Below are 16,255 nucleotides of genomic sequence, written 5' to 3' on the forward strand. Positions count from 1 at the left end.
AGGAAGGTTGGGAAGGTTTACTAGCTGCAAGTGTTGGCCAGTAAACATGACGGAGCTCCAGCGGGCACTGGCACAAACGGGGTGCACTGGGCAGGTGGGCACACAGCTTATTCCGTGCTGACACGGCCCTGTAGCCACGTCTCCCTCAGACGTGACAGCCTGGCACCCCCGTGCCCGCCCCCTGCACCCCCGGGGCAGCTGTGCCCGCACAGTCCCAGGGCTGGGAGCGGGACTCTGGCTGTCACCAGGGCCTGATGGAGTTGTCACACTTAGCAGCTCCAGCCGGTCTCCTCGGCCGACTGATCCCGTGTGACATCTGTCACTGCCGCGGGCCTGGGCAGGGCTCTGCTGTCCCCCAACCCGGCCGGTGGCAGGGGCAGCAGCTGGTGTTGGGGTTTTGGGAGGACGCAGGTGTCCGGTGTGGGATCCGGGATTCCTGCGGCTCAGCGGAAACTCGTTCTGCTGAGCCCAGCACAGAGCGGCTGTGTCTGGTTTCAGGGAAGGCGAGCACCCTGTGCTCGGACACTGTCACCTCCCTGGGGGACAGGAAGGAGGGCTCAGGGTGCTGCCAGCTGGCTCACAGCCTGCCGGGGGGCACAGTGGCTGCCTCAGTCCCTCTCACCTTGCACTGCCGGAGCTGGGAGGGTTAAAACGCCAGGCTGCTGCCCTCCGAGGAGGGCTCCTGCCTCCCTCCACGTGGGTACCGACCAGGTAGGGCTGAGCAGAGCAGTCGGGCTGCAGCTCCCAGCTGAACGCAGCAGGCGCAGCGCTGGCCCCGGCTGCCCTGGAGCATCCTGCCAGGGGCTGCCCCAGGAGGACAGTCCCAGCCTCCTCCCAAAGCTCCCCGAGCCAGACGATGCTGTGCTCCCGGAGCCGGCAGAGCTCTCCTGCCGATGGAGGGGGAGGAGGAGGTGGCAACGCTGGAACAGGGCTTCCCATCAGCACCTTATATTTACTGCAAGGTCCTCTGGCTGTGACCTTTAAAAGACAAAAGTGGCCTGACATCCCGGCAGCTGGCAGTGGGCAAGAGGCACCGCAGGGATCGGGCTCTGCAGGACTGTCCTGGCTGGGACGGACTCTCCAGGCTGGAAGCTGAGCGAGAGGTCCCTTGCACAGACTGCGGGTGAGTACCTGGCTGCTTTTGTCATTCCAGCTCTCGGCTGCCTGCAGCTCTCCCTCGGAGCGGTGCTTCCCCCTCTCACTGCGCTGCCGCTGCCTGCTCCCCCTGCCCGCGGAGCTGCCTGCCCTCCGGAGCGCACAGGTTCCTTACCCCCCTCCTCGGGCCCTTGAAACACGCAGGGGAAGAGCGGCTGCGTCCCCCGGCAGCCACTGCAGAGCATCCGCAAGAATCGCTGGGGCAACCCTGCTGTATCCCAGGAGAAAGTTTGATCCTGACTCGGCACGGCCCGAGGCCAACTCCACCAAACCCTCCTTATTGTGTCCCCCAGAGCTGCCCTTCACACCCCTCACTGCCCCAGACCTCAGTGCCCCAGGCTGTTCCCTTTCCAGGTGCTCCCTCTTTACTTCCCAGCCCTGGGAGCAGGGCAGCATTGCAGGGACGGTGGCTCTGGACTCTCCCTGAGGCACCCCAGCAGTCGCCTGTGACTCTGCACAGGATCAGGCAGAGGTCCCTGCCACTTCCACCCCCTCTCTTGCTCTTTAACACCCGTAATCCCACCTGGTTCAAGGAAATTTTAGTGTTCTGTAACAAGGAATGTCCGTGGTTCTGGGGAACCCGTGAAGTCCCGGTGCTGGGGGGTTGCTGTCACTGCCCTCGGTCCCCTGCAGTGAGGAGAACTCACCCTTGTTGTGTCCCACGGAGTCTCCTCTGTGATCCCACTGCTCTCCTCAAGTTTTTTTGCCAGCGACATTCTAACAAGCATCCTGAGAGTGCCGAGGGGTCCCCCATTCCCTCTTTGACCCCCTGAAGCTGGGTGGGGATAACCCCACGTCCTCCTCCGGGGAGCTGCTGCTCCCTGCATGGCAAAGCTGTTCCCTGCCACAGGCCAAGGATCGATTGGCTGCACCTCCTAGCAGCAGCCTGGAGCTGCACGACTGTGTCAGCAGGACAGTGGAGGTGATTTGGGTGCCCTTCCTCGGGGAGGGAGAGGTGCTGTGGGGAGCTGGAAGTTTTCCGCAGCGCTGACCCCACGCTGAGGTGTCCAGGGCGGGCAGGGACAGGGACACTGGGAGAGCTCATCCCATTGGCACTGCTGCTGGGGACAGCAGGTGGGGAGGGGGCAAGGCAGGGCTGGAAGGTGGAAAGAGGTGGTGGCAGTGCCTCGGGCCAGAAGAACTGTGTGAGGAATTGGGATGCAGCGGCGCTCGGCAGCCCGGAGTGAAGGGCAGCAGGGAGAGGGACGGTGCAGGGAGGCTGCCAGAGCTTCCCTTGTGTCTCCACGGTAGGTGAGCTGATGGATGTGCCTATTAACCGTGCCCCAGTTGTGTCGTGCTGCTCTGGAGCATCCCCATGGTGTGGTTGCACTGGGAGAACAGCCGGTTATGGGTGTCCATCACCTGGAGCATGTCCTGGGCTCTGCTGGAGCCTGCCCAGCCTTACCTACCATGAGCAGCCATCAATCGCAGCTCTCTGAGAGGCACAGGTGGAGAAGCTGACAGGGCACAGGTCCTGGAGGCCCTGCAGTGAGTGTGGAGCACCCCTGAAATCTCCCTGTGGGAAGTCTGGGGCAGTGCTGGCCACGGTCCCAGCACTGCCCTGGCTCTGTGGCAGCTCCCAGGGACAGAGCTGTGGACACACAGGGTGCCCTGGGCTCCCTTGGCACCCAAAGCACCTCATCAGGACCAAGCTCCACTCCGGAGCGGGCTCATCCCCCCAGGCAGAGCAGATGAGGGGCCTGTCCTGCCCCTCCAGGCTGCAGCACAAAAGCATCGAGGGCAAAGTCAGTGTTTTGTTGTTCTTTTGTTTGTTTGACTGTACAAAGAGCAATAAAAACATCCCACACTCGGCAAAGTGCTCGGCAAGAGAAGCCCGGGAGAAGGCGCACACCCAAGGCCACACCATGACCCACAGCAGCCCCTCCTGTGTGTACAGATCTGTATTTGTCTCTCTGCTGTGCACAGCTATGTACAGACAGATGCATTGGCAAGTTGCAATCCAAGGATAGTGCACGAAAAGAAATGAAAGGCAGATGCAAGACCGGTCATGTGCAACCCTCAGAGGGCTCTGTGCCCCCGAGGTGCTGGCTCAGTCCCACCAGGAGCCGGGGACAGCCCGGCTCTGGCAGAAGGCGGGGCGGGAGCCCTGCGGTACCGGGCGCCGCTGGCACTGTGCAGGGGTGTGGGGACAGCCCGCCCCCCCCGGGCAGCAGGGCCCAGGGGAGGGGGCCACACGTGGGACACGGCACATTCCTGCTGCGGATGGGAGGGGGCAGCGTGGAGCCCAGCGGAGTCGAGTGGGATGGACAGGGCACGCGGGGCCGGGGTGGAAAGCGATGGGGCAGAGCAGGGAGGGCACAGCTGTCCTGCCAGCCCTGGGGCCTGATGGCATCTCCGGGATGGCACCTACACAGGGACGTGGCAAAGCTGTCCCTTCTCTGCACAGGGGCGCTGCAAAGGTGGCCCCTGTCCCCTGGCAGTGCTGCTCATGGGTGACACGACCTCCATCACCTGCCCCTGGGCAGTGTCCCCTGTTGCTCTGGGCACTGCCCCCCTCCTGGCAGTCAAGGGAGAAGAAAAGCTCAGGCCTGGTGCCACAGGGGACACTGCCCCGGGTCATTCCCTGCTTGAATCCTCCGTGCTGCAGCCAGCACAGCTCACCTGCCAGGTGAGGCAGGGGGCACATGGGGCTGGACATGCTGGCAGTGTATTGCCATGGCAGTTACAGTGTGCAGTGCTCTGCAGGGAGGCTGGAGGAAGCAGTCACAGGGCTGCTCCAGGGTGACAGAGCTGTTCCAACTCTAGGCCTGCTGTTGTGCCCAGTCCTTCCCAGCAAGTGCCCAAAAGCTCCTCTTCCTTTCAGCAGCTCCTTGTTCCCAGCAGCCTCACCCCACCACTCCCCACCACCTCAGTTTGACACATCATTTTCCATCACAATTACCCTTCCCAAGAAGGAAATGAGCACGGAGAAGTCAGCCCAGCACCTTGGGCTGAGATGCTCAGACCCAAGAACAGCCCGAGAGGCAGAATTGTCCATCCCTTGCACACCAAGAGCCGTCAAAGGTTCCAAAACACCACAAAGCTCCAAGACACTGGGTGAGCTCATGGCTTTGGCCACTAACTTCTGAGCAGCCTGGGACAGTCCCTGAGGAGCGCGAGCTTGCAAGGAGGAAAGTGGCAGCTATCAGGATCCCTCAGGATGGGAACACCAGTGCCAGTGGCCCAGGCACAGCAGGAGCACCTGGGGATCAGCTGTGACCCCAAGGGCAGACTGCTGGCCCTTGCTTGCATTTTCTACTGGGACAGAGAGCAGACAACGGGACATGGGGCTACCCAGACCCCTCTGTCCCTCCTGGCACCCCTTGCAGCAGTCCCTCTGTGTGTGGGGACTGCACAGGTCCCCCCTCACCCACTCCAGCCTATCCCCAGCACCTCCTCACAACTCTCTGGCACTATCAGGGGACAGGCTGGTCCCAGCTCAGCCTCAGGGGCTTCAGCGCCCCCTTCCCCAGCCCTGCCCAGCACAGCCAGGCTCCGGGGACCTTCTCTCTGTGCCCTACTCCAGGCTGGGTTGGGTGTTTGGATGGAAGGAGGGATGCTCTGGGGAGACAGAAATCCTTGCTCTGGGAAGCACATCAAGAGGGTCACGCTGTACAGGGGACGGGAGGGAGGGGCGGGCAGGGGGCATTACTTGGTGCCCTCATCCGGGTTGCCTTCACCGTCTGTCTTCCCTTCCTCCTCTGTCTTCTGATCATCCGTGTTGAGCCTCTGCTGCTTTTTCCGGCGCACGCATTTCACCACCATCAGCACCAGGATCACCACGGCCAGGAATCCACCCACGGAGGCGCCCACGATCACGGCCACCGTCGAGTCGTGCTTTGGGGGCTCTGGGGACACAGGGCACAGGGTCAGGGCATACAGTAGGAACAGCTGGGAATGGGCAGGGCTCTGTGAGCACCCCCTGCACCCGTGGGTGCCCCGCAGCACAGGGCAGCACTAACCTTTGGTGAGCACCTTGAGGCTGATCTTGCCGTGGCCCCGGTGCCGGTCCGGGGGGTTCAGGACGTAGCAGTTGTAGGTGCCCTCATCCTCCAGCTGCACGTTTTTGAGGGTGAAGGACACGTCGTACTTGGCAGGGTTGCCGGTGAACTCCACGCGGTTCCCGAAGCGATCCAGCTGCTTGTTCATGATCTTGGTGCGGAACTGCAGGAACTGGGCGGCCGTGGGGACAGCAGGTGAGGCAACATCTGCCACCCCACGGGCTCACTTCCCAGCCAGAACCCCCCCTCCCTGCGCGTGCTGCCCTGTAAGAAACCCCGAGCAATGCCCTTTGAGCTGATGCCAGGACCCCCAGCAGATCCCCAGAGAGACTCACCAGCTCCTCCGAGCAGTTACTGCACTCCTGGTATGTCCAGTTGAGGGAAAACTGCTTGTTCTCCACCTTGTAGCAGGAGTTGAAGGTGCAGGAGAGCTTCACAGAGGAGCCATTCAAGGCATTGATGGTGGCAGGGGCCATGACCTCCATGCCCAGTCTCGGGGGTGCTGCCAGATGCAGATGAATTTGAGGGTGTCAGGCAGCTGCACTCACATCCCCACACTGCCCTGCCTGCACAGAGCTCTCCCTGGGGCCTGGCATCACCTTCCAGGCACATCCACACACTCTGCATCCAGCCAGGACCGGAATTTCCCTGCCCAGCAGGAGCAAGGGGAGCAGCCCCAGCCCTGGCACCACCCCTTGGCTGGACAGGAAAAGCATCGTCCCTGCTCTGCCAGGGCTGATGACCCTGCTGTGCCATCTGCGGTGCTGAACGCTGCTGCCTGCAGGCCAGCCCTGCTCCCGGCCGTCCCCCGAGGCTGTGCTGCCGCGGGATCGATGGCGCTGTGCGAGGCTGCAGCGTCAGCACGCGGGGCCCGGCGCCACAGCCACACGCAGCTTTATAAAGGCTGAGCTCATCACATTTCATTCCCAGCAGGGCACGGCTACGGTAGCGAGGGCTGGGATCTGCCAGGGCCAGCCCCAGGAGCTCCGGGGGAAATTCAGATGATGCTTTCCCCTGCCAGCAGTGCCCATGCAAGGATTCTCCAGCTAGGAATGACCAGAGCAAGATCCCGGTCACTGCTCAGGGATCCCTGGCCTTGCTGAGAAAGAGGGGCATTACCTGGTAATTACCTGGGGCAGCTGGCAGGGCAGGACTCACCTGGGGAGTGGGCAGGGATGGGGTGTCTGTGCCCTGCTCCCTCCTCCACTCCTTCCCTGCAGCTCCCCTCAGCAGCACCCAAACCCAGCACCTGCCTCCAGCACCTGTCCCCAGGCTGGGCAAGGGGAACAGGCTCCTGAGCAGCCAAGTTGGCTGCAAACATGAGGCCAAGCCCTGAGAAGCGCAGGGACACGGGGACAGCAACCCCTGGGAGGGACCAGAGCTACTGGGGGGCCGTGACATCCTACAGGGCACTGTGACAGTGCCACCAGGTGCTTTTATGATCACCTCACCTCTCCCCTCAGGCTGCTGCTCTTTGCTCTCAAACCTTCTTCCCGAGGCCAAGCTGGGTGCGTGTCAGGGCTGCTCCTTGGCCGCTGCGCTCCGCCTGCAAGCAGGGCAGGAAAGGGGCCAGGCTCTGCAGCCAGAGACAGGAGCCTTGCCCAAACTGCTGTGCTGAGCCCCAGGTCCCGCTGCCAGGTGTGAACCAGCAGCGCCCTGAAGCTCCCTGGGGCAGAGCCCTCGGGTGCCCTCGCGTATGGCCCAGCCCTGGGGACGGCTCATTGCTGTGCTGGCAGCCATGGGGAACAACCTCCATCCAGCCCCAGTGCAGGGAGGGCTCCCACAGGGCTCGAGGACACAGGGAGTGGCACAGCTGGGGCACAGGGACAAGTCACAGCACCCAAGGCAGGAAGAAGTGTCCTGAGCCAGTGTCACTTGCTGCCCCGTGGCAGCCACCACCTTTGATGCCTCCAAGAAAACCTTGCAGGGATGGGAGAGAAGAGCCAGGAGCTGGCCTGTCACAGCAAGAATGGTTGGAGTGGATCCCTGCATGGAATCACTGTTTGAGTGCCCCTCACGCGATGCCCTGTGTGCCTACAGGTGGGTGACATGGCCTTGTCCTGTGTCCTTGGGACTCCCCAGGGCTCTACAGAGGGATGAGGTGCCACCAGCAGCAAACCCGGGACACCACGGCCTGGCAGGACCTAGGAGCACCCGTGTGTGTGGGTCCAAACTTTGCCACTGGCCGGGCACTCAGCCCTGGGGGACAGCAGAGGTGAGGGAAGAAACCCCCTGAAGCCCAGGGACCGTCCAGGCCGTGTCCTGCGGCGCCGCGCAGGCTCTCGAACGCTCCGTCACGCTGCACCCAGGCTGGGGGGGGGACAATTACAGCGGCCTCTACAGCAGCCCTGACTAGGTTCTGTACCCTCCTTTCCTAGGCTCTCTCCTCAGGGAAAAGCAGCCCATCAGGAGCTCCAGGACAGCACTTCAAAGGAGCGGTGCGTTCCCGGCCGCGATCGATGCGGCGGCCGCGGAGCTGCTGACACAGCGCTGCTGCTGTTGCTGCTGCTGCTGCGGGGCCGGGGCAGCACGCACGGACCACGGCCCCCAGCACGGCCACCAGCGCGGGGACAGCCACAGCGACAACCACAGCCACAGCACCCCTGGCAGCACCCACAGGACGGCCAGAAGCCAGCGCAGCCCACCTGCCAGCACCCCAAAGGACAGGCACAAGCCAGCACAGCACAGCCCACCTGCCCTCACCGCCCCGGCCCCACGGCAGCCGTGCAAAGGGCTCTGCGCTCCGCGCCCAGCCAGCAGGATGCAGGGCGTTCTCAGCAGGAGATGCAGTGGCACCGTACCCCCCACCCAGCCCGAAAGCAGGTCACCCCGTGCAGGGTGCACGCCAGACCACCTCCGTCCCCATCCCTGCGGCACCGGCGCTTCCCGGGGCTGCCACGGGCGGGGGGCTCCTGGCCAGGGACACGGGTGTCTCCCCACCTGGGCACATGCAAGGGGGGCTCAAGCCGACACTTACCCAGCGAGAGGAGCAAGGTGAGGCCGGTGAGGAACAAGGTGGGCTGCGGGAGCCAGGCTTCCGGGCTCATTTTGACGGACTTTTGTGTGTGGAGAGGACGTGGTGTTGGTGTGGGTTGTGGAGGTGGTGGAGGTGCTTTTTCGAACGCCCGGGTTATTTGCAGGTGACATAGAACATTAGAGCCGCTTTCTCCCCACAGCCCAATATGGCTGGAGCGGTGCTGGGGCGAAAAAAAGCAGTAAATGCTGTGGTTGGTGGATCTCAGCCGCCGGAGTGGGAGGGCAGAAAAATTTTCCCCTGAACTGCAGGCGACAGCTCCTGGCGCTGCCGGCTCCCTGCTCTGAGCACGGGATGTAGCACACGGTGGCTTCCTGAGGCCCCCGCAGCCCCCCGGGTTCAGAGGGGACATGCAGGTGTGTCCCCTGTGCCCCGCTGGGGGCTGGCGGCCAGCCCTGCTCACACCATCCAGGGCAGCAGTTCCTGTTCTGGAGAGCCCGGCGGGGCCCGGGAGGGCTGGAAATGCCCTCCCAGGGCCAGGCAGAGAGCACAGGGGCTGCTCCAGGCTGGGGGCAGCAGAGAGGCCCGAGCAGCCCAGCCAGGAGGGCCCAGGTAGGCTGCAGCAGGTACAGGTGCTCCTGGTCACCTGCCCGCTCCTGGACAGCTCCATCACTTCCCAGGGCTGCCAAACTGCTGCAGGCTCCTTCCCCTTCTCCAGCAGCATCTTCTCCCGGGATAACTGCTCTCCTCAGCCAGCCTGGGCATGGAGAGGCTCTGCCCAGCAGTAACAGCACTGGAGAAAGTCTTTGGTCCCCTTTGCACCACGGGCCAAGGAAGCCTTTGGGCCTGGGCTCCAAACCTGGATTCCAGCGGCAGAGATGGGTGCAGGAAACACAAGGCACGACCTCCTGGAGACCAGAAGGCAGTGACAGAGCTGCTCGGGCCCCGGGATGGTGGCGTTTGCTGGGACAGCATCGCTGGGGAGAGAGGCGAGGGATGCCCCAGAGCCAGGGCACACCTTAGTTCCTGTGCAGCAGAGCCCGGGGGAGGCACGAGGGATGCAGAGGGGCTCTGCTTCCTGCCCAGAGTCAGGAGGGAAAGCAGGACAGCCGGGAGAGAAGGCACGGGAGTATCCCAGCGACTCTGCTCAGCAATCACTCACTGCACACACAGCACTTTCCCACCCGCCCTGGGCAGGCAGAGCCCGCTCAGCTCTGCTGCTACAGCTGCCAGCACCCTACGGAGGCCCTGTGCCATCCCCCGAACCCCCAAATCCAGCTCCGGGGGCCGGTTCCGCCTAAAGCCCGTCCCGCGGCCGCCTGCGGGAAAAGCGAGCAGGGTGTCAACGAGAACCAAGGAGCGCAGCGCGGCGCTGCAGTGAGCCGGCAGCGGTGGGAGGTGGAGGGTCCCGGCTCCCTCCGCACCTGGAGGTGTCAAACATCTATAGATAGCGCCTGGCACGGCCGATAGCGCCCAGCACCCAGAGATAGAGCGGGAGCAGCGCCAGCGCCCGCCCAGGCGCTGCCCCGGGGGCCATGGAGGGGTGGCTGGGCTCACCCCGGCCAGTGCTGCCCAACACCCGGCTGATCACCCATGGCCAGGGACGCATTGCCCGCGGGATGTGTCCTGCTCCCCTCAGTCCCTATCGTGCTGACAAGGGACCTCTTTTTTGTCCAGTTTGGCTTTGGTCCCTGCTGGAGCCAGTGGGGCTGGAGGGTGCCCCGTGCCAGGCTGAACACGGGTTCAGGGGCTCCCAGGGCCTGGGCCAGGCAGATTTTGGCACTCTTGGACATCACATGCTTAGGCAGGAGGTGAAATGAAGACACCATCAGGGAAGACTCCCTGAGTTTTATTATCTACAGAAAAACACTGCCACGGTTGCTGCTGCATCTCCCCCATTGGAGATCCTTACCCTGGGCCAGGATCAAAGCTGAAGCCTGAGGCTGTGCCCACTCTCTCCAGAGTCCAGGGGGCAAGAGCTGGAGGGACAGGTGTCCCCTGCAGACAGCTGGGGAGGGCTGGGCCCCACCAGTGCCCTGGCATGGGCACACAGTGATGTGAGACCAGTTCTCAGTCCTCAGAGGGACAAAGGTGTCATGGACACACCTGGACGAGGGCTGCCATCCCACTGCACAGCTATTTCTGCTGCTCTGGGGGCTGGGGCAGTGCCTCTTCTGGCCTGCTGTGGGGCTCCTGGCTCTGTCCATCCCCCTGTGTCCCCTCTGCCATCCATTCTGATGGGATTGTCCTCTTGGCCAGCTCCACGTAGACGCCGTTGTCCCGGCAGTGAGATGGGTGCTGCAGGGAGCAAGGGACAAGGTGTGAGCCTCACTCACCACGGGTCCCAGAGTGACTTTGGAGAGGGCAGGGGGCATGGGATGCTGGTCTGGCACAGAGACTGAGGCCCTGGATGTCGTGACCCTGGTGACCCAGCATCCCTGGGTGACCCTGCATCTCCTCACCATGGTTATGTACGTGTCCTCTGCTCTCCTCTTCTTCTTTGCTTCCTGCTCAGCCTTGGGTATCTCAGCTCCAGGGATTGAGCAGTAAATTGCTTCCTGTGAGGGGCAGGATCAGGGTGTTTGGGACTGAGCAGCCCTCAAATACACAAGGGCTGCCTGGCCTCCATCACAGGGCAAGCAACAAGAGCCATGGTTAGAGCTGGCCAGCAAACGGCCCCTCATGCCTGGGCAGGGTGGGGTCCCCTCCCTTGGCCTCTCCAGCCCTGAGCCCACACTCCCAACCCCAGCGACCCCTCCAGCCTCAGCTCTCACCTCTGCTTTGCTCTTGCTGCTGCCCTTCCCCATCCTCTCCAGGGCTGTGATGGTTGCAAACCTTTAGGGGAGGCAGCAGCAGTGTTACCTCGGGCGAGAAGCATCACCCGCCCCTCCTGTCCCTCCCTCCCTCTCCCGGGACACGGACATCCCTTTGCACATGCCCGGGCCAGGCTGTCCCTGCTGCTGGCACGGCCCGGGAGCTTTGGGAGCCGAGGGCAGCCGGCCGGGGCAGGACGGCACTAGGTGGCGGCAGGAGGCTGCACCCCACACCTGGGGAGCTGAACCCTCGCACCTGAGCACGCCAGCGCAGAGCTCGGCCGGCGAGAGCAGCGCAGGAGGGCTGCGGGGAGCTCCTTCCTCACCCCCGTAAACCCAGAGCCAGGGCTGGTACCTCTTCCTCACGCAGAGCCCGGCCAGGAACGCCACCACCACGGCCACGCAGCCACAGCCCACCACGGCCGGCCAGAACCCGGAGTCTGTCGGGGAGGGCGCCACGTCCTCGGGACCCGGTCCTGCTTCTGCCGGGGAGACAGCGGGGCAGGGGATGGCACCGCGGGGACCCGCAGGGCCGTGGGGCGGGCGCGGGGAGTAGCCGCGGGGCGCGGCACGCACCTGTGGGTGCCGGGGGGCTGACCAGCAGCTCCGTCTGGCTCTTGAAGACGCTGCTGTTCTGCAGCAGCCGCAGCTCGCACTCGTAGGTGCCGCTGTCGCCGACGCGCAGGTCCCGCAGGCGGATGGAGCCGTCCCAGCGGGAGATGTCCCCCTGCCACTGAGCCCGGTTCTTGAAGCGGCCCACGGGGACGCCGTGGTTGCTGTAGTAATAAAACACCATCTCCTCCTGCCAGGGCACAGACGGCGTCAGGTGAGGGGTGTCAGGTGCCTGGCCCTCCTCGAGAGCTCTCAGTTCACACTTTGTGCCAATCCCGTGGGTTGTTCTCCTCGCTCAGGGAAAGCCCCGGGATGCAGCACCCAGAGCGGCGCTTCCCCGGCTCTTGCCCCCGCACGGGGACCCTTCTTCCTCTCATGGAAACTTCCTCTCCTCACGGCCAGCCGACAGGCGGCTGGCTGGGCTTCCCACAGCCTCTCCAGGGCTGCTTCTCCACGGCTGCCTCTCCCTCCTTCCCCTGCCACCACATGTCCCCTACACCCTGCCACTCCATCCCGACCCACCTGTGTGCCATCTCCTGCCTTGTGCAGCCAGTCCACTTTGTGCAGGGTCCATCCCTTGCTGTCGGGGTCTACGAAGAGGCACTGCAGCAGCACGGAGTCCCCAGCCCTAGCTCGGAGCTGAGGCTGCATGAACACCCCGGCAGCCCCACTGCACCACTCTGCCGGGGACAGGGACAGCAGGATGAGCCCAGGGAGCACGGCCAGGGGCAGCCTGCCTGTCCCCATCGCTGTCTCCTCTCCAGGGAAGCCTGGGGCTCACGGCCCTGACCAGTGCAGAGGCCAAGCCCGTGCCTGACCCCTGCTCGTGGCGTGCCTGGGATGTGGGGCAGCACATCCTCCCGCCGCCACACCACGGGGCTGCTGCCGTGTGATCCAGCCGAAGGGGACTTGGGAAGCACAACCCCTGCCCTCCACGCCTCGGAGCCAAAGCCTGCAGCTCCTGCAGGGCTATGCCTATGAGTCACTGGCTGGGAGAACCTGTGCTGCTCTCATCTGTACCAGGCCAGGGGCAATTCAAGCGCTTCACACGAATTTCAGTTCCTCCCTCACTGCCCATTTGGCTTCCTTCCCCTTTGCTCACAGGCTCCAGACCTGGGCTGGTACTTGTCTGGCCATGTAACCACAGCTTGGGGTTTCTAGAGAAGCTGGACAGTGAGGGGAAAAAAGCAAACCAGGGGAACACCAAAGAGCACAGAGCTGATACGACAGCTGCCGACTCGCTGGGCTGCAGACTGTGCGGCAGGAAGGGGGTTAAAGGTCTTCTCCGAACTAAAAGATTCTCTGAAATGAGTGGGGCAGAAAACATCTCTGGAGCTCCTCAACCCCACCTGGCTCAGGCTGCAGTGGCACTGCCAGGGGAGGCTGAGCTCTGGCTGCTGTTTGCTGGGAGCTGGCTGAGCTGATTCAGCGGGGAGCTGCTCAGACAGGTAGGCTCGTCCTCATGGCCAAGCCACTCTGCTCAGCCTGTCCACAACCACCAAGGGCTGGGCCCTGGCCGAGCACCAAGTGTTTGTCTGAAACCCTGTAAATAATGAATGCAAAGTGCTGCAGCTTCCCAAACAAGTTCTGTTGGTCTTGACCAGCCGAGGAGCTGAAAATGACAAATATTTGCCAGCGGAGAAGACCAAGGGAGCTGCCTGCCTCGAGCAGAGCCAAAATCAATACCTTGGAAACCTCTCCCTGTATTTAGTGTTGGTGAAGCAGTTCTGCTCCTTTCAAAGCCTTGGAGCCTCAATACAGGCCACATCCAGGGATGCCAGTGCAGTTGGCAGCCTGTTTACAGGGGAGGCCTGCAGGAAGGGGAGAGGCAGCACGCACAGGGCCAGAGGAGGGACTGGCACCCAGGAAAGGAGCAGCTCCAGAAGGTTCTCACCACAGCAGGAGAGACACTGATGGCTCTTAGAGCAAAGCCACAGGGGAAAACAGAGGGGAATAAAACTCAGAGCTTACCCAGCCATGTCAGCACCAGGGTCAGGCTCAGCAGCACCTTCATCTCCCTCTGAAAAGAACAGCAGAGGTGACACATGCTCCAGTGTCCCCTGGGGCAGGACACCAAGGACTGACAGCCAGCTCAAGGTCAGAGGAAGACTCTGGTGTGCAGCCTCTGAGGCTGGAAGTCAGCAGAGCACAGAGGCTACAGACCAAGACTGGTTTGTGAGGCTGCACTGTGCTTGGAGAGGAAGAGTAAGTGTGGGGACAGGGCTCAGCTAAACCCCTTAGTTCTTTCCCCCAAGTCACGAATCTTTCCGGTGGTTTGGGGGAGTCGAGCTTCTGACATCTGAGCCAAGATGTTTGCAGGTGCAGACTCTGCTCCCAAAGCAATCAGATGTTTTTAATATGACAGAATCAGAGAGGTTTGCTCCTGAAACACAGACCCCCCGAGTCCAGATCTAAATCCTTGCCCCTGGGTGCTGCACACGGTGAGAGGTTCTGCTGGAGCAGTGCCACATCTGGTGTCTGGATTCAGCTTGAGCTGCTCAGAATCTCTCAGAATAAAGCTGGCATCTCCTTTCTGCATGCTGTAGATTTATCCTGCAGCCCAGAGAAGGACTGGCTGTCACCACCAGGAATGTGACAGCCAATGTCCAAAGGAAGGCAAGTGTCAGCACCCTGCTGCCCTGTCCCTGGTCCATGATTTCATGATTCCCAGCTGTGGCCACTCATTTAAGGATAAATAGCTACTGAGAGCAGCTCTCCTCCCCAGAGAGTCCTCACATGAAGCTGGAATTGAGGCTGCCATTACCAGCACGCATTTTCCAATACTGCAGAAATGAAATAGAAATAGACTGAATCATCTCTGGCATTTTCGTGGCTTCTCTCTTTTTGCTCCAATGTGCGTGTGAGACTCTCCAGGTCAGCCTCAGACAGGGATTCCAGTCCAGAATCAGCTGCTGAGGACCCTTGGATCAGTTCTAGGCTGAGAAAATCACTCCATCTTTGTACCTTCATCACCCTGCCCTTTCCACAAACAAGAAATCCTGAGAAGTGGCAGCAAACCTTCTGGAATTCTCTCCCGTCTGCCTCTCAAACCACAGGAGGCCTTGAGTTGGGTTTTTGCATGGTTTGCTGTGCTCTCTGCCGTGACTCACTTTGCTGCACACCTGACCTACAAACACAAGTCCTGCTCAGCCCCAGGGCCGTCAGCAGGGCCAGCACAGCTCAGGGCAGCAGGCACAGCATCCTGCAGTGTCCCACAGACACTGCCAAAAACCTGCAGAGCTGCACCCTCCCAGGACCACCCCTGTACATCTGGCAAAATAGTAGCCAGCTCAGAAACCAGAAACCAGTTCCATCTGACAGCAGAAAGCTGAGATTTCTATACCCAGAACCTCCAAAAGCTCCCAAGCTGCTGCAGCTCTGGGCCTTATTTGCCACTAAGTCCTTCCTGGATTGTCTTGGTTTGGGAAGGGTTTCTGGTCCTGGCTAGGAGCAGGTTTCTGCAGGGTGTCCCCCTGTGACACAGCAGTGAGAGGGTGCTGGAGGCACCAGCTGGAGCCAGCACCCACTCACCAGGCTGTTCGGTGTGTGCCACTGCTGACACATCCAAATGGCCTTTCCCAAACAGGCTGGGGGGAAAAGGGGCACAGACACCCCGTGGCCCTCACATTTCCCTGCTTTTGCACATGGCATCAGAGTCCCCAGCACTGCTGCTCCCCTGGCTCTCTTCTCAGGAAAAACAAATGAACAAAACAAAACAAACAAACAAAAAAATGTTACAGCAAAAAATACTCACTTGGTGTTGGCCTGGAGAAGTCGGCTTGTCTCACACGAAGGGCTCTTCAGAGACTGGTTCAGTTGCTAAATCATCTTGAGGTTGCTGATATATGACCTTCTTTGGCAGCCTTTTGTTTCCCCTCACTGGTCGGGTGATCACTTTCTCTTGCACGTACTAATTTCGTATGTTCCTCTTTCTCTTGGATGAGAGAGGGGAAACCAGCTGCAGATGGATCTGCCCCAGAGGGGCAATGGGGCAGCTCACAGGGACCAGCTGGGGCTCACTGGGGCCTGACCACTCACCATGGCCAGGCTGGGACACACAGACTCCTGGCACACACCCTGTACTCCCTTCTGCTTTGCTTTTGGGGAGCAGAGCTGCTCAGAGAGCTGTCACTGCTGGACAGTGTCCCAGTGAGGCAGCAGCAGCAGCAGCACTGGGTGACAGGGCTGTGCCTTCCTCCTGATGCTGCCAGGGCCCCTGAACCTGCCTGGCACAGCATGGGCAGCTGCCTCCTTCTCAAATACACACCAGCCACCGATTTTCCTCTGGTGCCACCCCCCTAGACACTTTGAAAGTCCATTTTCACCTGTCTTCTTCCCTTGGAACACCAGAGCAGCTCCTGTTCCCCATCCCAGTGTCCTACCATTCCCCATTCCAGTGTCCCACTGTTCCCCATCCCAGGATCAGTGGGTTTGATGATGCACCAAGAAATTTCCCATTAAAAAAGCCCAGCACCATTCCCAGCTCCAAGGTGGTGACTCAGCTTCACCAGGAATATTTGCCCAGGATCCAGCACACCCATGGCCAAAGAGCCAGAGCTGAAATCCAGAATTTTGCAACAAAAAAAAAGAGCCTTTGGTTCCCCAGGGGAAGTTGTGTGGTGGGTAAGTGCTGAGAGTGGAACAGCAAAGCCACTTCCCCCAGCTGCAGGATCCCACCACCACCCTTTCCCAGGCAAGTT

General features: G+C 61.6%; 2 protein-coding genes across 3 annotated transcripts; both read right to left on the reverse strand.

Annotated features, from left to right (window-relative positions):
- Window positions 1-3,413: 3,413 nt before the first annotated feature.
- On the reverse strand, window positions 3,414-8,354 carry SCN2B (sodium voltage-gated channel beta subunit 2). Of its 2 annotated transcripts, none has more exons than XM_083878102.1 (4): window positions 8,134-8,354; window positions 5,492-5,658; window positions 5,118-5,328; window positions 3,414-5,003 (listed from the first exon to the last, which is right to left on the reverse strand). In XM_083878102.1, exons 1-4 carry the CDS (start codon window positions 8,201-8,203, stop codon window positions 4,804-4,806), a joined length of 648 nt encoding a protein of 215 aa, XP_083734228.1. In that variant the 5' UTR covers window positions 8,204-8,354; the 3' UTR covers window positions 3,414-4,803. The 2 variants fall into 2 exon arrangements, with proteins under 2 accessions (XP_083734228.1, XP_083734229.1); XM_083878103.1 differs by lacking the exon at window positions 8,134-8,354 and adding an exon at window positions 6,608-6,713.
- Window positions 8,355-9,978: 1,624 nt separating this feature from the next.
- JAML (junction adhesion molecule like) lies at window positions 9,979-15,415 on the reverse strand. Its single transcript, XM_083878109.1, has 7 exons — window positions 15,310-15,415; window positions 13,527-13,575; window positions 12,078-12,235; window positions 11,299-11,745; window positions 10,905-10,965; window positions 10,593-10,688; window positions 9,979-10,428 (listed from the first exon to the last, which is right to left on the reverse strand). Exons 2-6 carry the CDS (start codon window positions 13,567-13,569, stop codon window positions 10,657-10,659), a joined length of 741 nt encoding a protein of 246 aa, XP_083734235.1. The 5' UTR covers window positions 13,570-13,575; window positions 15,310-15,415; the 3' UTR covers window positions 9,979-10,428; window positions 10,593-10,656.
- Between the last annotated feature and the right edge of the window lie 840 nt (window positions 15,416-16,255).

Source organism: Zosterops lateralis (assembly GCF_965231275.1).
Source record: "Zosterops lateralis genome assembly, chromosome: 25".
NCBI lineage: Eukaryota > Metazoa > Chordata > Aves > Passeriformes > Zosteropidae > Zosterops > Zosterops lateralis.